This window comes from Vollenhovia emeryi, unplaced genomic scaffold (assembly GCF_000949405.1).
Source record: "Vollenhovia emeryi isolate VEMERY1.0 unplaced genomic scaffold, V.emery_V1.0 DF939190.1, whole genome shotgun sequence".
Classification (NCBI taxonomy): Eukaryota; Metazoa; Arthropoda; class Insecta; order Hymenoptera; family Formicidae; genus Vollenhovia; species Vollenhovia emeryi.
In genome coordinates this window covers 270,540-290,034 of record NW_011967176.1, presented here as the reverse complement: position 1 = coordinate 290,034, position 19,495 = coordinate 270,540, and the positions used below count along the sequence as shown (strand labels likewise).

Here is a 19,495-nt window from a genome sequence, read left to right as displayed (position 1 = left end):
CGAAATATTTCAGAAAGCTCTCAAAAAGCTGTCAATGAAATATGAAACCTTTCAAAAACATATTTCAGACATGTTTCAGATACATGAAATGTCCGCGTAGATGAGATATCATAAATGTTTCTGAAATATCTCTTAAATGCTTCAGAAATATTTCTGAATGATTTCTATATTACATTTCAATATTAATTTCCAAGTTATATGTTGGATAGCTTTCAATAATATATGTTTTAGAGATTATGTACGAAATACTTCTCTGAAATGTTTCGTAATATTTCTGAGAAATAGAAACATTTCAGAGAAATATTTCTGAATGATTTCTATCTTACATTTCACTATTAATTTCCAAGTTATATGTTGGATAGCTTTCAATAACGTATGTTTTAGAGATTACGTACGAAATATTTCTCTGAATAAATGTTTTGTAATATTTCTGAAATATTTCAGTGACAAGGATCATAAATGATTTCGATAAAACGTTTCAGAAATATACTTCTGAATGATTTCAATGTTACATTTCAATATTAATTTCCAAGTTATCTTTCGTAAAGCTTTCTGAAACTTGTTTTGCTGTGTGGGACTATTAAAATCCCCATTGGATTATCGTTCAATTGAGTAAACACGCGACGGGGGGAACGATAAGAGAGAGCGTCACGTTTCTGCCGCGCGGAGAGTATCTCGATCTCAAAGAACCCTTTGTATCGTCGACCCCGGCGCTTTTTTATGCATAAATAAAAAAGAAATACAGTCCACGCGCGCGACTCTTATCTAACGCGAGCTCCCGTCGATTTTCCCCGCTCGACCGAGAAACTTTACTGCGCATTCCGTTTCCCGTTAAGGCCGCCCGTTCTGACTCATCTGACGCGTACTTGCACAATGTGTGCACACGCGGGACAGTCGCGGGGCCGACAGCGGGACGCGTCGGGGAGAAGAAAACTGGAGCGCGGTCTCGTTTCGCGAGCCCGCGCGTCGCATCGCAGTCATTCGTAATCGGCGGCGTCTGTCGAGCGGCCCCGGCGATCACTTTACGCGCCCCTTCGGGGATCGATCGCAGCGTCGCGGCAGCGCAGCGTGAATCGCGATCGTCGCTGACTCCCCGCGGGAGTCCTTCGGTCCGTTTTGGTGGGCGGGGGTGTAGCGGCGTCTCGAGGCCAGACACCCGCGGATTAACCTCGTCGACGATGCACGTCGTGCCTGCCGCTGACGCAGGGCCGCTACCGCGCCGCGCGAGGCCGTAGTCCGTCATGTCACGCCGGAGGTTCGCGTCGTGCGATCGGTAGTCACCCGGGACCCCCTGGGATGCGCGGCAGGGTCAAGGTTTGTTCTGACCGTTAGATTGTCGGCGGCTGATCGCCCGAGCTTCCGACGCGAGGAGCAACGGGCGAGAGAGAAAGAGAGAGAGAGAGTCGACACTGCAATCGCTCGGAGATTCCGAATTCCAAATGTCGACGTTCAACGATGACTTCGAGAGGCCGTTCGAGGACTTCGAGCCCCTGCAGTGGGGCGCGCTGCGCGATTTGTGCCGCGCCAACGTCGAGTACTTCGCGGCCCACCAGGACAAGAACGGCGTGCGGATCAGGGCCGCCCTCCTCGCGATCCTCGACTACCTGACGCAGCTGCAGCCGCTGTACCGGGAGATCGCCAGGTTCGCGCCGCACTTCGACTTCGACGAGGAGACGCCGGGGAACGGGTACCGGAGCTTCCTCTCGTTGGTCGACAAGTGTATAATGTATTCCGGCCTGATCTGCCGGCAGATGTACAATCACAAGGACTCCGTCTTCTTCCGCAAGAGCTACTACATGAAGTAATTTTGTATATACGTCGCGTAAAAAGAACTCCACGTTTGCCCCTGCTATGCGATGGACTGATTCGATCTGGGTTTTCAGAGAGATTGAAGCGTGCTCCCAGCTATTGGCGTCGCTCTATACGTGCTTGCAGCAGCTGAAGATGATGTACACATGGAGCACGGAAGTGATGAGCGACGGAAAGCTGTCACTGTTTCCACTCGAGCAATACAGTATAGAAGATCTTCTGACTAACGCGCAGAATATTAATCAGTACTGCTTTTACGGCAGGTGCTTGGGCTTTCAGGTATTAGCAGGCAGTGTACACGGCACTCGTACTTGAGTCAAGTTTGTCCGAGAAATGTGTCTAAAAAATGCCCTTCTTTCAGTTTTGCGACAGCCTAAGACAGGTGTTAAAAACGCTGTCGTTCTTTATGGCATCCTTCAGCGAGATGTACTACAGCAATGGTACATTATTAGGACGCTGTACCAATTCCGTCAAGTATTTATTGGATCCCGAAGCAAGAGCGCGTCGTATTGTTAGTATATCTCAGGCCGCTGACATTTCTTTCTGCCAGGCGTTTTGGTTTCTGAGCGAATCCGGTAAGAAATGAGGAAATGCATGACTAAAGGTATCAATTAGGAACAATGGAGCACTGTTACTCGGCACAACTGTAATTTTTAACTAAAACAACTTGTTGCCTCTGGCCGAGGTAGTATTTTTCGCGACAAGTTCTCTTAATTAAAAATTATAACCAGTTGAATAATATCGGTCGAATATGTTATTTACTTACTGGCGAAGAAAGTGATTGTCACTCGTAAATAAGAATATTTAGCACACGTCGAATGTTCCGCGTCTGAAAAGCTATGCCGTTTAGATGTATTTAAATGATCTCACTTGTACATCGAATCAATGAAATTTCTTTGATCTGCCTTTCAGCAATAATGAACATGATGAACACCTCAAATTTAGCAATCAACCAGGTAATATCTATCCCGCCCGAGGAATTAATTCTCCCTACTTTGGATGGCGGGACCGTTTCGATTCCTATACCAAATAGTCACGTCGGGAAGAAACCGATCCACGTTAGGTTGCTAAGCTCTAAACGGCGTCTGGGAATGGTACATAAAGTATAAAATTAATATTAATAAAATTCATAAGGCTCTGCTGTGGTAAACACAAATTTGAAGGAATAAGGACTAAAGAGCCATGACAGGGTGCTAGTGTCTAAATATTACTTGTTTTAAATTTATTGCGAAAAATATTACCTCAGTCAGGGTTTGAACCTGGACCTCCCTACACTCTAGGCGGGCGTCTCACCAATTCGACAACCGAGGCATGTGGAAATATTCGTCGCAATAAACAGTCTTAGAGCGCGAGGGAGGTCCAGGTTCAAACCCTGGCTGAGGTAATATTTTTCATAATAAATTTGAAACGAGTAATATTTACACACTAACATCCTGTCGTGGCTCTTTAGCAGGATTGGGAAGTAACTCGTTACTTGTAACGAAGTTACAGTTGCACTTCTTTTTGGTAACTCTAACTTAACATCGAAAGTACTGTACGATTCATTTAACTGATTATATTCCGTTATAAACTCTCATATAAACATTCTCCCAAATTAAACTTGGTTTTTTAATGAAAAAAATTAAGAATTATTAACCGGCAGACCTGGTACGTTGTAAAATTTACCCAACAGACACATGATGGTGTGTTCAATGTTTATCAAACGCAGTTAATGTAAAAGTTTAAAAGCGGTACAATTATGCCACTAATTTGCGTTTAATATCATGCATTTATTGGGTAGAATAGACTTAGAGAATTTTGTTGAATAAATATTTTTCTCACTACCAAGGTTGGTTCCGGCGGTATAGGAGGAGAATTACGTGGTCTATGCGACGAACTAATCATTCATACTCATGGGGGCGGGTTCGTGTCGCAGACGTCACGATCGCACGAAATGTACCTACGAAATTGGACCATGACGCTCGGCGTGCCAATCTTGAGCATAGATTACAGTCTAGCCCCAGAGGCACCCTATCCTCGCGCGCTCGAAGAGGTGTTGTACGCTTATGCGTGGGCATTGAAGCATGCAAACACCTTGCTCGGAAGTACAGCGAAAAAAGTGATACTTGTTGGTAAGACAAAAAATAAATCTATCTTTGACGCTGTCTCTTTCCGTCGGTCGGACAAACTCGGAGAGTCTTATAATTGATGTCTTGACAGGTGATTCTGCAGGTGGGAACTTAAACCTAGGTACCACTTTGAAATGTATGCAATTAAACATAAGAAAGCCAGACGGTATTTTTATGGCGTATACACCGGTACGCATCGAATTCGTCCCGTCGCCCTCTCGTATGCTCTGTCTCACGGATCCGTTACTACCGTTCGGTTTTATGCTACGATGCTTGAAAGCTTATGCGGTGTCTGAGAATAAGAAACCGATAAAGTAAGATTTCAATGAGAATTCTATCGTATCTTAGTTCACTTGTTTTCAGAAAGCGCACGACTAAATACTTTCACATCGGTATACGTATTTCATAGCTGATAGAATGAAAACGTTTACATTTTTCCACATAATTTATGTGTGTGGCAGGGAACACGAGAATGGTGAAGACGTCAAGTCGGATACAGAGTCTTTTGCAGAAGTGAGCGAAAGTGACCTTATAGCGTTAGCCCTGAGCCCAAACGGAGAGGGTGCCAACGATGCTCAGAAATTGATGTCCCTTCCATCTGACTCGACGTTAAATTCTGTCAGCTTAACAGAAGTCGATGGTACGCACACCAACTCAGCCACATGCTCGTCAATACGTATACCTATACATCTCGAGTATACATTTTGAAAAATCTTTTTATGCAGCAGGTACCGAGAGTCCGAAAACGCAAGCGAAGTCTCGAGAATATATCAGCAGATTTTTAAACATGTACAGAAATTCCGGTCTTGCTTCAACGTCGTCCGCTGCGAGGAACGGCGGCGTTAGTAGAAATGGCAACAATTCGGGACAAAGTAACAAATCGTGGTCCCTGTTCGGGTGGTCCTTCGGCAGAAGGAGTAGCAAGGACAGCAGGGAACTCAATATGGAGAACACCATCTCTTCGGACGAGTTTCTCTTTGCGATACCGTCGGATCCCTTCTTAAGCCCTTATCTCGCGCCAGATAACATGCTAGCTAATTTGCCGCCCATAAAGATACTGGTACTTGTTTGGATTCTTGTTCGATTTAATACAATCTGATAACGTAAAACGTCATGTACTTTAGCCTGTTGCCAAGATCGAGAGATTTAGAATATCCTATATGTACTAATTTGCTCCTAGACGTTACATCTTGACCCTACTCTCGACGATTGCGTCATGTTGGCGAGGAAGCTCCGCTCGCTTGGCAATAAAGTTACGCTGGATATTTTGCCGGGTTTGCCACATGGATTTCTCAATCTTTTACAGGTGAAACTTTCGTTTTTCTTGTATATTGATCAATTGTGCTATTGCGTAACATTTCATTGTATTACTTTGTTTATAGGCTTCGAAAGAAGCAATGGAAGGGTCAGAGCTTTGTGCCAGAAGGATAAAAGAGTTGCTGGAACTGTAACTGTCCAATATTTAAAAAACTTATTGTTAAAAAATATATATATATCGGTATATATATATATATACCGATCTAGAACAAGCGGATGTACTTCAGTCTGTTGCAGCCACACATATTTATACAGCGAATACAGTTATATCTGAACGCGACTAAATGTCTGTTATTCGTTTTCAGCGGCTTAACTATATTTTGTAATATTCCAGGGATTAGGCGTGTAATAGACAATGCTTTAAACTAGTGATTTTCTACCGTATTAGCTACAATAGATATCACTGTTGTCACATTGATGTTATATATCGTCGTGCTGTGCGGCATTATCTAAAGCGAATTAGAACGTAAGATGTTTTAAATCCGATATCTGACCATATATTAATGACAAACGTCCTGTACATATGCAAAAATAGTTAGCATTTATTTATTCTGTTTTTTTTAATATGTAAAACTGTACTTTTACGATTATATTTATGAAACACCATACGTTAGATAGCGAATTGAAACTTTTCTTTGCACGTTTCTCCGCGCGCGCGTGCACTTGTTCCTGCCATGTTCATTTTACATGACAATTTTTGATATGTAAAATATCCAATGTGCAATACACTTGTTTCTTACAAATATATTTTTTAATATGCACGTAATCGTTTTAATCACCACAATTTTCTAAGAGAGGCCGGCTTAAATATCGTGTACAACTTATTTAAGCACAGTCCGAATAGAAAGAGATTGATGGACAATAAAAATGATATGTACAGAAACTGCAGTCGTGCTGTTTTTTTTTCTACTTTCGTCGGAAAATCTTTTGTATACTGTTCTCTTCTTTCAACTCTTTGTTCCAACTTCGTATCTTAATCCAGTCAAGTGTTCTTCTTGTACACGCAACACACTCTTGTTTCTTACAAATATATTCTCTAGCATGCATGTGATCGTTTTAATCACCACAATTTTCTAGGAGAGGCTGGCTTGAATATCGTGTACAATATTTTTTAAACACAGTCTGAGTAGAAAGAGATCGATGGGCAATAAAAATGATATGTACAGAAATTGCAGTCGTGCTCCTTCTTCTTCTTTTAACTCTTCGTTTCAACTCCGTATCTTAATCCAGTCAGTGTTCCTCTTGTATGTACACGCAATACACGGTGCAAGTAGGAAAGGTTAATTTATCGTTACATCACACCATGCGAATGTAATATAAAATGACTTTATTGACAGAACATGGAAACTTGGGTAAATTCTAAATTATGAAAAAGATAAATTAATGAACAATACTACTTGTTAGTTGACCGTTTGATGATTCGTTTGATTCGTTCGTGGACGCAGCGTTTTCTGCAGCACATGAGCGTCCGCCGGTTCTATTCTCTTATAGTAATGCTCTTTAGTCTCGACAATCTCGAATCCGAATTTCTTATAAAAGTCAATCGCGCCCTCGTTACTTATTTGAACGTGTCTGCAAATGTCAGATCGTATTATTCAAGAGCTATACTTTCTCCCTCTCTCTCTCTCTTCCAAGAAGATAAAGTAAAACTGCACAAAGTCATACTTACAAGAAGATAGAATCGAAATTGCCATCCTTATTAACGTAGTTTAAAACATGTTGAACCATAACGGTGCCGATTCCTAATCTTCTATAAGGATAGAGACAACCCAATGTCATTATGTATAACCGCCTAGAATTTTCCGAGGTATCTACACGGCAGCAGACTGCTCCAACCTGAAAGTCGTGACACGCAAATCAAGATCCAATCTATACCCAGCGATGACCGATTCGTCGAAACAACGTCGAATTCGACGTCGATTCGACATCGTTTCGACACCGCGCGACGAGTCCTTTCCCGCTGGGATACTTCACTCAAGCTGAAAATTATATCAACGATCTTGAAACGTGTGTCAGCAACACAGCGCGAATTTCCCTCAATCGATTTTCGTCCGAATTAGTCGACTCCCATCGAATTGCGCGGATAACGTCGAAGTTTCTCGAGCCACCGACAGCCGTGGAGCGAAACTCACGAGTCGTGGTCCTAAGGGAAAATAATTCGGCATCCACCTACCACTATGTCATTGTAATACGCTAGTTTGGCGAGTTCTCCGGCTTCCAGTACGTCCTTGTAAAACTTTTCGTTGTACGAGACTGGGAATACGACTTGATTGAGCAATTTCAGCTGCTTTATATTGTGCGGTGTCACGTCGCCCAGCTCGATCTTCGACCTGAAAAATCGGAGCACACGGCGACATTACGGCCGTGCAGCTCGTCGCGCGTTCCTCGCCCCGGGTGGGAGGCGGGAAACTCGCGGGAGACCGCTCGCGCGAGCCGAGCGGTCTCCTAACCTCCAACGGTTCGCGCCGCTCACCTGGTCATCTTGACGGGCGTCTCGAGGAAGTCTCGGCGATCTTGGCGGAAACGGACCCTGGCGGCGCACCCTCCGCGTGGCTCTCGGCGAGTCGCAAAGCACGTGTCGGAGCGACTTGGTTAACTACTCACGCCCAACGTTTTCGCGCAAAATTCCGGCGGGCGAAAACATAACGAGGAACACGCGCGCGCGCGCGAATGGACCACCCTGGCGGAGGGAAGTCGCGGATCATGGCGGAAGGAAGAGAGGGGTGGGGGCGGCACGACAGTGCCGCTCCGCGCGCTGTGCGAACTTGGAACCGCGCGATTCAATTTCCCCAATTAAAAAATGTGTGCAAGTCGATCAATTGTATGTTATAAATTGTATAATCGTACACTGTCGATTAATTTTTTAAGCGTTTTCATTTTTTTAAAAATGTAAAATAGAACGGTTCTAGATGCAGGAAGCGCATTGTAGATTACCCTAACAGCAAAAAGTCGACGGAAAGTCGACTTAAAGTCGACTATTCCGAAATATGACTTGGCGAAAAGTCGACTGTCTTTAGGACGAAAGTCGACTTGATGTCGACGAATGTCCGCAGAAACGCCGACTTTTCGTCGACTTTTAATTGACTTTTAATCGACTTTTAGTCGACTTTACGTCGACTTTTAATCGGAAAGTCGACTTTCCGTCAGTTTTAACAGTCGACTTTTGAATCGACTTATAAAAGTCGACTGAAAGTCGACTTTCCGTCATCTGTGCTGTTGGGTAGGCTTTCAAGTGAGCGGCTTATCATCTCTTTCTAAAGCCTTGTGTCCACGATCCAAGAACTGTGTTCAGGTTCTAGTTCCAAGGAATGTGCAACCAATCAATCTGTATCTTTTATGGAAAAGCTGCAGATTGATTGGCTACGCATTTCTTGGAACTAGAACTTGGACACAGTTCTTGGATTGTGGACACAAGGCTTAAGAGATCTTTTTAGAAAGAGACAAAAAGCGCTCACTTTTGGCATTTTCACTGTGTTGCAAGATACAGAATTGACCCTCTACTCGGGGGCGACCGAGGTATACGGATTATAATTTATATCGAATAAATGCGCCCCGAGGCGCATGGAGTGACCGACGGTAATCATTTACCGACGGAGCAGGGGGAGGGGGAGAATTTGTCGGCGAGCCGTCGGATGACGCGCGCGACGCGCGACGCCATCTTACGCACCACATGACCTCGTTGCCGTGTCCCGTGACCAGCTCACGTGAATTTCGACAAATTCAAACGTTTTTTTTTTTTTCGGCGCCGAGGGATGGACATTTTGGAGCAGCAGCTCGAACAGCAAGATGTCAGGTAGCGTTTACGTTAAATACCGATCGCCCGACACTGCGAACACCCATCCTTTCCGTCTCGCCCGAGGTCTCCTCAAGGTCATCGTCATTTAGTGCACAGTGCGCACTTAACTTACGCCATAGGACCGACCGACGTAGGCACAGTCCTCGAAAGTAATACACAGAGCATGCAGCCGCGTACAGATATGTCGGTGCCGCGTCTGAAAGCGTCATTTGATTTTGCAGCGTCAAGGAGGACGCCGGCGGCACGACGGGGATCATTATAGAGGAGACGGAGATTGTGGACGAAGGTGAGAGCGGGACGTATTTTCATTGGTCGCGAGATCCTCCCGCAGGATGCTCCTCTAGTCGCAAGCTGTATCAGTACAATTGACCGGACTGCTATGAAAAGCTGTGCCGACGAACGTCAGTTTTTGTATCCCCCCCCCCCTCTGTTTCATTGAATTCCGTCTCTCTCTCAGGGGAACCCGTTGGAGAGGACGAGATGCGCTATCCAGAGACTTTGGCGTACCGAGTTGTCCAGGTGAATGGCACGGCGGCTATACAATCGGCCAACGAGATAGAGCTGCCCGTGTCGCAACCAGGGAATAACACTGTACAGGTTCTAACGTCACCTTTGAACGGCCAGTTTTATGTAATCGGGAATGCCAACGATGTCTTTACCACAGCTCAGGCGTCGAGATCGTTGGTGCCGAGAGCGGCCACGTTGCAGATAGAAACCCCGAGGAACTGTAGTCCCGGCATGAAAAAGGTTGACATGTCATTACTACGTTGCTTTACGTGCAATCGGTATATCGTATACTTCATTTACTCTCTAGTGTGCACAAAAAGTTATCTTTCTTTCTCGCAGAGAGACGACAGGCGGAGAGCGACGCACAACGAAGTGGAGCGCCGGCGTAGAGATAAAATAAACAATTGGATTACAAAGTTGGGCAAGATTATCCCGGACTGCAATAGTGGGACTAACACCACTGTCAACAGCGGCAGCGGAGAAGGGAAAGCAAACTACGAAACTCAGGTGCGTTCAAGTGAAATTCTTGTACGATCGTTTAAACGGCATTGTCGTAATGGCGTTGTTACTTTTCTGTAACAGAGTAAAGGAGGTATCTTGGCGAGAGCCTGCGAGTACATAGGAGAATTGCGCGTGGCTAATCAGAGCCTGGGTCAATGCTTGCGCGATAACGAGAAGCTACGGCAGGAGATTACGGCGCTGAAGCAATTAGTTAACCAATTGAAACGTGAGAATCTTCAATTTAGATCGCAGTTATCGAACTCGCCGTCGGCCGGTAGTACCGAAGTTGTACATTTAAGTCCTTAAGCTTCCTCTAATTTGCAAATCAGTGGCTCTTTCTGTAAATATTAGAATTTCTTCTCGCACGAGGAAATCTGATATTTTGTTTTTTTTTCTCCCTGGCGACTGCACCGGTCTTATCAAGTTTTAAAATACCTTGAATTCCAAAATCAAATTGGGTACTTCTAATAGTAAAGTTATAACTGCACATTTATAAGTACAGCATTAATTCTGTGTAATTTATAGCGAATTTAGTTGCTTGCACTAGTGCGCACTGAGTGCATACTAAAGCTTGTTTACAGTAAATTCTTACATTTAGGGATCGTAAACGAGCCTTGTAGCGAATTCGGCAGCGTACACTAGTGCGCACTGATTGTGAGTAAACAAACTAAGGTTTGTTTACAGTCAATTCTTATATTTAAGGATTGTCTAAAATACTTTTTGAAATACTTCTTAGTCAGTAAGATGATCTGTATAGGATTCGTACGGATCATTTTTTTGGCTAAATAGTTTTTGGGCATGTACTTGAGACGTAATAGAAGAGTAGATTCTAAATAAACCTTGGTGTGCACTCAGTTCGCACTAGTGCACGCTGCCGAATGTGCTGTTAGATCTGATTATATGACTTTTGACTATAAACAATCCTTAGTGTGCACTCAGTGCGCACTAGTGCGAGCAATCGAATTCGCTATTGGTTTCAAATATCAATTTTTATTCAACAAGTAATACGTTCTATTTTACACAGTGATACGCAAACATATATACGTATATAAGAGCAAGCGAAAGTTGCTCTAAAACTTGGAAAGAAAGATCTCAATGATGACCATTCATATCAAACATTGTACAATGCTCAAAGTACTACAGTATAACATGTACACTAGGAATCACTGATGCCTTCCCATTTGAATTTAGGCACATGTAGAATATACATTTTGTTACATCGCTCATTTGGTGCAATAATAATATAGCTCGAAAATCGCCCTCATTGAGTTATTAGTACAGGGAGAGAGGTCGTTGCATATACTAAAACTTTAATCGTGTCTCCTGAAAAATCTTCAGTTATGTCATTGTGTAGCAAATGAGCGATATATATGTCTAAAATGTATAAATGTGTTAATATCCCACAAATTCATGTGGGAAGGCGTCAATGACTCCTAGTGTACACGCACTGGCGGAAATGCTGTCCGTGTCTATGTGATTCGCACACAACGTCGGGTCTCGCACACACTCCCGCCTGTAGGTGAGGTACCGAAAGTGGAGATTGCCTCTCGAGCGGCAGGGACTGACGGGACACAAACATAGCAACGGCGATAATTATTTGGAACTGTTCCAAATAATTAATTATCGCGGTTCCGTCGAGGAAGCGAGCAGCCTTCCCTTTCGACAAGGTGACGTCTCGTTTGAGGAAGACCTGCACTCGACTAACTCGTACTATATATCTAATATATGAGGTTTAATATATAATATTATTGATATATGTTATTGTTTTTATGTGTGCAGTAATAGGGAGCGAGAATTAATTATTTCGAACAGTTCCAAATAATTATCACTCCGTATTACTGCACACGTAAAAATAATATGCACACGTATCAATAATACATATTGGATACATAATGCGAGTTGCGTGCAGCTACTCTTGAAACGGGCCGCGAAAAGCTCATGAAAAAGCTATCGCGTCACCGCATATAGCTCACCTACAGGGGAGAGTGTGCGCGTGGTCTTGATCGATGCGTGCGGGTCACACATTTCCGCCGGTGCGTATACATATATTGTGTGATTATGTTATATATGCTGATTTTTCAAAATTATTGGAAATATATTGTGTATTTGAACGATTAGATGAAACAGAAGGTATAACAGCCGTGTAGTTATGACTGTTACATGGAAGGCCTATGACATACAGATGTAACTGGCGTATGTTGAAATATCATGGCTGTGAGTTTCGAAATATTGACACAACTTTACAATCCTTTTTTTATCGGAAAACTTGAACAGCGGTGCAACCGAAGTTACTTTGAGGAAGGAAGCAATTTTTGTGTCGACTCGTGAAGTCCGCAGACAAACGAAGGATAGGAACCGTGCAGAGTTAATTGACTATTTTTTATTTTTAATACTGTTTTCATAATTATAGAAATAGAGTATCTGATAGAATGAGTTTAGGATTCAAATTGTTAGTGATCAATTATACACATATATGTATACTTGCACATGTATGCATACTTTTGAAATCGACATACATGTGACAATAACATATTTTTGTCAATACAAGATGGACTTTGTGTGGAAAAAGAAAGAAGCGTCAAAATTTTACTTTACCAAACGTTAGATATCAGAATGTAACATACCGTTGATGTATATATCGCGAGGTTATTGTTATATAATTATGATTAAAGGGAGACTATTAAGAAAGTGGTCTACGAGAAGTTATTTGGCGTCATCATATCCGTATTCAGCAAGTTCATGATCCTCTTGTGCATAATTTTATTGTATCCTTTTTTTTTTACATATCATACAATGGAAATGATATCGAAGTCAATGGAACATCGTGTGTACACGTTTTTATCCCTTTCATATTTATCTTCATGTTACTGAAGACCCTGCACCTTGATCATTTGTCCAATGTAATCGTGTACATTCGTGTGTGTGTCCTTTTCTAAACTTTTAAATCATATTTATAACGTTAAGGTATAATACGTTTAATTATACATAACAGTTGCGATTATCGTTCATCGCACTTAACTAGTACATTATATGTTACAATATTTAATACTCCATGATTCACAATCTCTTTGTAAGGTAAGAACTGTCGTGTTGTTCACGTGCCACATTCCTGGTAATTAAGAGTATCTTTTCACACCATAATCCTAATCTGCGCGCGTCGTATGAAACGGGCAGCCGTTTTATACTTTCGTTTATATTACACATTTACGGAAAACATATAGAATTACTTCCTGGCATATTTGCACCTTTAACAAAGCGGAAAGAAAACGAAAGTATATCTCTGCGCGAGGGGATAAAATTACTTTCTTCGATAATATCTGATTAATTACAGGTAACTCTGCTCTCGAGTCAAGCGGGTTAACTCTCGGGGAAGCGGAGCGCATCGCGAAATGTTACGCTTCGAACGCATTTAAGAATGTCCCCGCTTTATTGTCACAATCGTCACGAGCGTAACGTGACATTCTCTCCAATATTTCACTGCATGATAATAGATTTCAACGTGGCTTCTTTATTTACAATTCATTCAAACGCTTTCAAAGGTGACGTATATTCGGCAAATAATATATGACGTAATCGATAATGCTGCTTGTAGTTATATTTTTAGCGAGCTATCTGCAATTCACTAGTTGGACCGGGACATCCTTAAATGTTAGAGCCAAGTTACAGAACGATCAATATCTTAAAATTGCTTTTAACAAGTGACAAGTTAGGAACTTAGTCCTCTAAATTCCTGTATGCCTGTTGAATATCCTCGTGCAGCTGATCGAAATCTGCCCTGATTTTCGCCTCGCCGTCCTTGACAGGGTCCTAGAGGTTTCAGATTAAAGTTTTAATAAAAAAGAGAGATACACACGTTAAAATTGAGATTACAAAAAGATCAGCCAGACTTTCGTTTAAAGGTACCCACCTTGAACTTCATAGAGCTCAATTGATAGAGGATATTGCCCATACTGTCTCTGATGACATTCCATGTGATTTTGTTGTCCGACTGAGCTGTTGATTCCACCGCGTGTCTCGCCATGTCGTAGAATGCGATCATATTTCGCAACATTCCCACGGTCTTGTAAAACGGGCAAAAACGATCGTACGGCGAGTAGCTAAAAGAAGAGAGAGATTCAGAAAAGAATATAGGAATTCCTTTAAGTGACACTCAATCGTTTGCAACATTCAACCATTTATAACGTGCACAGAACTATTGCAAGACGATATATCGTACCTGTTTTGTTGCAGGAAGTCGTCTTTCAGCAACTTTGCCACTTCGAGTGTTATTTTATCCGTTTCGGCGAGCGAAGCCTTGCCTACGAGCTGCACGATTTCCGACAGATCCTCCTCCTCCTGCAAGATCTCCTTCACTTTCGTTCTCAGCGGGACGAACTCCGGGAAATTCTTGTCATAGAAGTCGTCCAATGCTCGCAAATACTTACTGTACGATATGAGCCAGTTGATAGATGGGAAGTGTTTGCGTTGCGCAAGTTTCTTATCCAAACCCCAGAATACCTGCAAATTAAATAATTCGTTGAAAACAAAAATTAGTTTATCGTTAGCTTTTTTACTTTTTCATAAGCGGATGTCCTTTGTACCTGTACAATGCCGAGCGTCGCGCTGGTCACAGGATCAGAGAAGTCACCACCTGGCGGTGATACGGCACCAACGATACTAACTGATCCTTCGCGATCCGGATTTCCCAAACACTTGACTCTACATAAGAACATCCAAATATTAGTCGCACTGATCAGCAGCAAGAGATATCATTTTAATATAAATTTCTTCCAATATCGTAGATATCATTAATGTTATATATTCACTGTGACATTGCGATTTCAAGAAAGTTATTTGATCACATCATTAGTCACTTGACTACTTTATACATCAAGTGACATCGCACCTTCCGGCTCGTTCGTAGAAGCTGGCTAAACGAGCACCAAGATATGCTGGATAGCCAGAATCAGCAGGCATCTCAGCTAAACGACCCGAAATTTCTCGGAGAGCCTCGGCCCAACGAGACGTTGAGTCCGCCATCATCGATACGTTGTAACCCATATCACGGAAATATTCAGATAGAGTAATACCTACGCCGTGAACAACAGATTTATAATTTAAATAAGTTGCAACAATTCACATTGACTATGCGCGAGTGAATTGATAAGAATCTTCCTGAACAGCCCATCGCACGTACCAGTGTAAATAGACGCTTCACGCGCGGCTACCGGCATGTTGGACGTATTGGCGACCAGAGCGGTACGTTTCATGATGGACTCGGTGACGCCGTCGATCTCCACGGTCAACTCAGGAAAGTCGCGCAGTACCTCGGACATCTCGTTACCACGTTCTCCGCAACCGACATAAATGATCACATCGGAGTTGGAGTACTTGGACAAGGCCTGCGAGATGACAGTCTTACCGCAGCCGAAAGCACCGGGAATAGCCGTGGTTCCACCTTGGACGCATCTGTAACATGCGTCGCGTACACTTATATTTCTGTTCTAAATATTTCTGGATACTTTCTACAACGTGCTTATCCAAACGTGTTCTTACGGGAAGAGAGAGTCCAAGACTCGTTGACCAGTGAGCAAAGGATGATTGGCCGGCAATTTTTCAGTGACTGGACGAGGCTGACGAACTGGCCACACCTGCATACGCGTAAATTCACAATAAGCAATCTATCAAGTCTCATATGTTACAATAGAGCAGGGATACGCAACTGCTGGCCCGCGACATTCAAGAACTTGACCAACAAAAGAAGAAGAAAAATAAACTGAATTATTAGCGCCGAGTTGCTGGCGTTTCCTGATTAATACAGAGAAGACAAAACATAAAGTCCTAAATTTAGCTGCTGCAGCATGCGACATTCACGCTTGACCAATAAAAAAAAATAAACTGAATTATTAGCACCGAATTGTCGGTGTTTCCTAGTTAGTACAGAGAAGGCAAGAATTACAAGTTCTAAATTTAGCTGCTGCAGCCCACGGTATAATCTCAGCTTTTACATTTGGCCCGCCAAAAATCAAGTTGCATTTTCCCAACTATAGTTCGTACCTGAAGCATAGTGTATTTCTTCCTCTCGCCGTCGAATTCCGTCTCCAATACGATATCCTACAAAGGTGTTACATACTTACATAAATTTCTGACATAAAATATAGAATGCAACTGCGCGACAAATAAAATCTTACGTCGACGGTGTAGTTGCCGACCGGCGCGATGTACGTGACCGTGCCCTTGCACTTGGGCGGCATGATCATCCAGTGCTTCACCAAGGTATTCTCGTGGACAACGCCGTACAAGTCGCCGCCCGTGATATGGCTGCCATTTTTCACGTTGTGCGGATTAAATTCCCAGCTAGCGGTACGCGAGAGCGCCGGCACGTTGATGCCCTTCGGGATGTAGATCGAGCTCGTGAGCTCGTTGATGTCCTTCAGCGGGCGCTGAATACCGTCGAAGATGCTGCCGAGGATGCCGGGGCCCAGTTCGACGGACAGCGGCTTTCCGGTGCGGAGCACGGGGTCACCAACCGTCACGCCGCTCGTCTCTTCGTAAACCTAAACGTCGTGGGATTATTCAAGCTGTTCCGACATCACGGGACGAAGCATAGATGCAGTGCGCTCTTTCACCTGTATCGTAGCCATGTCACCTTCCAGTCTGATGATTTCTCCTACCAGTTCGTAATAACCGACTCGCACCAGCTCGTACATAGCCGATCCAGCCATTTTCTCCGCGGTGACAACTACGGGGAGGAGAAAAAAATGTTAAGTAAAGAGCACGTAGTGGAGCGGAGTCGGATTCGCGCGAGAACTAACCAGGTCCGGACACCGCATAGACATATCCGAACTTGCCCTCCCGCTCCTCATGCGCAATCTTCAGCAGACTCTGATTCGTCATTTTGAACACTTGGTTTATCTGGAAGAAAAAGAGACTGTATTTAATATTAGGCGGTAAACTTGATTTCCGCGGCTCACATTTGGACGACGCTAGTTGTGAGTGTAATTTACTTTGACATCTGAAACTGGCTGCATTGAAGCGAACAGTGCCATTTTTTTCTTTTGATTAAACATGAAACGTGATAAGTTGTTTTTTCGACATGTGCTGCTTCATTACTTTGATTTGAAAAAAAGAACCTGCAGCTACAGCTCATAAATTACTTGTCGAAGCTTGTGGCAATTGTGCTCCATCGGAAAGAACATGCCGAGAGTGGTTTCAGCGATTTAAAAGTGGTGATTTTAATGTGAGTGATAAACAACGCTCAGGTCAGCCGAAGAAGTTTGAAGACACCGAATTGCAAGCATTACTGGACGAAAACTCAGCTGAAACGCTCCAAGGATTGTCTGCAGCGTTAAATGTTACTCCGATGGCTGTTTTCAAACGTCTACGTGCAACGGGAAAGATTCAAAAGGAAAGGAAGTTATTCTTTTGCACGACTACGCTCGACCACACGTTGCAAAAGCCGTCAAGGAAACACTGATGCAGCTCGAGTGGGAGGTTCGCCAGACTTGGCTCCTTCAGATTATCACTTGTTCCGATCGATGCAGCGCGGCTTGGTGGATACACACTTGAAAAATTACGAGGATGTGCGAAAATGGATCGATGAATGGATTGCATCAAAAGACCAATCGTTCTATCGTTGCGGAATCCACTCATTGCAATTGCCAGAAAGATGGGAAAAATGTATAGCTAGCGAGGGCAAATACTTTGACGTATTTTTTGCTTTTGCTATCGAAATAAATGAGTCTGTTAAACAAAAAACACCGCGGAAACTAAGTTTACCACCTAATACTTGGTATATTCAACAACTACGTGCTTCTTTTCATTTTTTACGTCTTAAAATAAAACGCGGAGTTCAAGGAGAATTGGTATAAATTAAATGTAGATTTGAAGAAAATATCAGATTGTATCCGTAAACATTTTCTGGCCAAGTTCAATAAATTTAAATCGCACATGACACGATTATCTCTTAACAAATAAAGTTTGCAGTTTATCAAGGTTTGGAGGAACGTTTCAGATATTAAAAATATTATATCTTATCGCTGATTACATCTAGCGTAATACAATTTTTACCCAAGCGACTTTTCTAAGTGCGTTCTAGCTACCGATCGCTCGTGAATTAAATGTCGCGAAACGCGAGGAAAAGCCAGTCGCTATCGCATAAATTGACGTTTATCATAATCGTCGTGGCTCGAGTCGTACATACACGAATTTATCGTGCGCGCGCGCGTCAGCCAATTACTCCTCGACCGTATCCTCTCTTTTCCCCATTCAAAGATTTTAACAAAAGCACCCGCTTCAATTTAAATACACCAAGTGCGAGCGAATTCGGCGATCGGGAAAGCGCGAGTGCGAGCGCAATCGTAAGCTATTCAAAAAAGTCTGCTACTTTCAAACCGCACACTTCGAACGTCTCCCTGCAATTACTCTCTTCCCCCGCGACGGAATCTGACGAACACGCGAATATATCGCGGTTAAAGCGGACGAAGGGCGCGAGAAGACGCGCGGAAGCGAAAACGGGACGGAGAGCGGGTCGATCGTCACGGCGAGCGAGACGGAATCTTCGGAGCGCACGCTGTCACACGCTGGCTGCGCGGCTCACGTGAGCAGGCCGTTCAAAAAAATAGGCGTAGCCCCGCGAAGAGGCCGTCTTCTGCTAGGCGGAGGCGAGGCGGCGCGTCCCCGCGGGCCGCGGACGGCCGCGATCGATCGCGCGGCCGTCGCCGACGGCGACGTAACGCACGATCGGCGGGCCGCGTCCCGTCCGGCCGGAAATCGGCCGGAAATCCCACCGCGGATTCGCGCCCGATCGGGGAAGACGATGGCGCACGCTGAGCGCCAGCGGATCGATATACTACGGCTCTCTCGCACGCACGGGCCTCCGGCGGAGCAAACGTTGACTCGGAATCCGCCCGCGCGAGCGAGGCGACGTCGGCGGCCGCGTCAATCGGCTCGGCCGCGAATACTCACAGCGACAGGTGCGACGTGTTTTCGGCGAACAAGTCCAGCCAGCGACAAGAGCCCGTGCCTGTCTCGAGCGAGTCCGGCCTAGCCTGCTGCTATCACAAGACAGGTCAGCTGACTGAGTCGCGTGCCGATTCTCAATTATCGGGCGCGCACGCGCGCGCGTTAAGACGGTGTCCGCATGAGAGCCGCGGCGGCAAATTCGTATTTCGTCCCCGTGCGTCCCCGAGGGGACGAGCGAAAGGATTCTTGGACGTCTGGGGCTCGATTCTTGAATTTATTCGAAGGAGAAACGTACGCGAGAATTCTGCTCTTTTACAGAAATGTTGCAAGTTGATTGGCTACTCGCATGGCTTTAACCAATCGACTTTCAACTTTTCTGTCAGAGCAGAATGTTTGTATAAGTTTCTTCTTCGAATGAATTCAAGAATCGGGCCCCTGTTCCCCGGGAGAGATGGCCCTTTGGATCAGCTGATTTTATAATTATTTCTTATTTCCAAGAGAAAGGGGAAAAAAT

The 19,495-nt window shown here is 44.0% G+C and overlaps 4 protein-coding genes across 7 annotated transcripts in view; 2 read left to right on the top strand and 2 right to left on the bottom strand.

Moving 5' to 3' along the window:
* The window catches only part of LOC105562337 (hormone-sensitive lipase), a 10,315-nt gene extending 3,912 nt beyond the window's left edge, over positions 1-6,403 (top strand). Inside the window, exons 2-11 of one of the 2 annotated variants that reach the window (XM_012013098.1) lie at positions 1,333-1,801; positions 1,884-2,088; positions 2,171-2,384; positions 2,722-2,903; positions 3,638-3,920; positions 4,009-4,231; positions 4,379-4,557; positions 4,643-4,977; positions 5,098-5,223; positions 5,300-6,403. In XM_012013098.1, coding sequence (XP_011868488.1) covers positions 1,440-1,801; positions 1,884-2,088; positions 2,171-2,384; positions 2,722-2,903; positions 3,638-3,920; positions 4,009-4,231; positions 4,379-4,557; positions 4,643-4,977; positions 5,098-5,223; positions 5,300-5,368 — 2,178 coding nt within the window. In that variant the 5' untranslated portion in view covers positions 1,333-1,439 and the 3' untranslated portion in view covers positions 5,369-6,403. Of the gene's footprint in view, positions 1-1,122; positions 1,802-1,883; positions 2,089-2,170; positions 2,385-2,721; positions 2,904-3,637; positions 3,921-4,008; positions 4,232-4,378; positions 4,558-4,642; positions 4,978-5,097; positions 5,224-5,299 lie in introns of those variants that run through there. The other variant, XM_012013099.1, reaches the window with a different exon arrangement.
* A 141-nt stretch (positions 6,404-6,544) lies between these two features.
* LOC105562336 (probable N-acetyltransferase san) lies at positions 6,545-7,945 on the bottom strand. Its single transcript, XM_012013097.1, has 4 exons — positions 7,708-7,945; positions 7,408-7,564; positions 6,904-7,070; positions 6,545-6,806 (listed from the first exon to the last, which is right to left on the bottom strand). Exons 1-4 carry the CDS (start codon positions 7,713-7,715, stop codon positions 6,635-6,637), a joined length of 504 nt encoding a protein of 167 aa, XP_011868487.1. The 5' UTR covers positions 7,716-7,945; the 3' UTR covers positions 6,545-6,634.
* A 935-nt stretch (positions 7,946-8,880) lies between these two features.
* LOC105562335 (upstream stimulatory factor 2-like) lies at positions 8,881-12,726 on the top strand. Of its 3 annotated transcripts, none has more exons than XR_001008968.1 (6): positions 8,881-9,027; positions 9,252-9,316; positions 9,488-9,777; positions 9,877-10,044; positions 10,120-10,526; positions 10,985-12,726. XR_001008968.1 is itself a non-coding variant. In XM_012013096.1 (6 exons), exons 1-6 carry the CDS (start codon positions 8,987-8,989, stop codon positions 12,333-12,335), a joined length of 732 nt encoding a protein of 243 aa, XP_011868486.1. In that variant the 5' UTR covers positions 8,881-8,986; the 3' UTR covers positions 12,336-12,726. The 3 variants fall into 3 exon arrangements, 2 of the variants coding, with proteins under 2 accessions (XP_011868486.1, XP_011868485.1); XM_012013096.1 differs by having other exon boundaries at positions 10,120-10,264; positions 12,313-12,726; XM_012013095.1 differs by having other exon boundaries at positions 10,120-12,726.
* Positions 12,727-12,783: 57 nt separating this feature from the next.
* On the bottom strand, positions 12,784-19,070 carry LOC105562334 (V-type proton ATPase catalytic subunit A). The gene is made up of 12 exons (XM_012013094.1): positions 18,985-19,070; positions 16,833-16,932; positions 16,647-16,759; positions 16,209-16,574; positions 16,075-16,131; positions 15,574-15,668; positions 15,215-15,486; positions 14,924-15,107; positions 14,619-14,736; positions 14,255-14,535; positions 13,946-14,135; positions 12,784-13,845 (listed from the first exon to the last, which is right to left on the bottom strand). The coding sequence occupies exons 2-12, from the start codon at positions 16,912-16,914 to the stop codon at positions 13,753-13,755; spliced, it is 1,851 nt and encodes a 616-aa protein (XP_011868484.1). The 5' UTR covers positions 16,915-16,932; positions 18,985-19,070; the 3' UTR covers positions 12,784-13,752.
* Between the last annotated feature and the right edge of the window lie 425 nt (positions 19,071-19,495).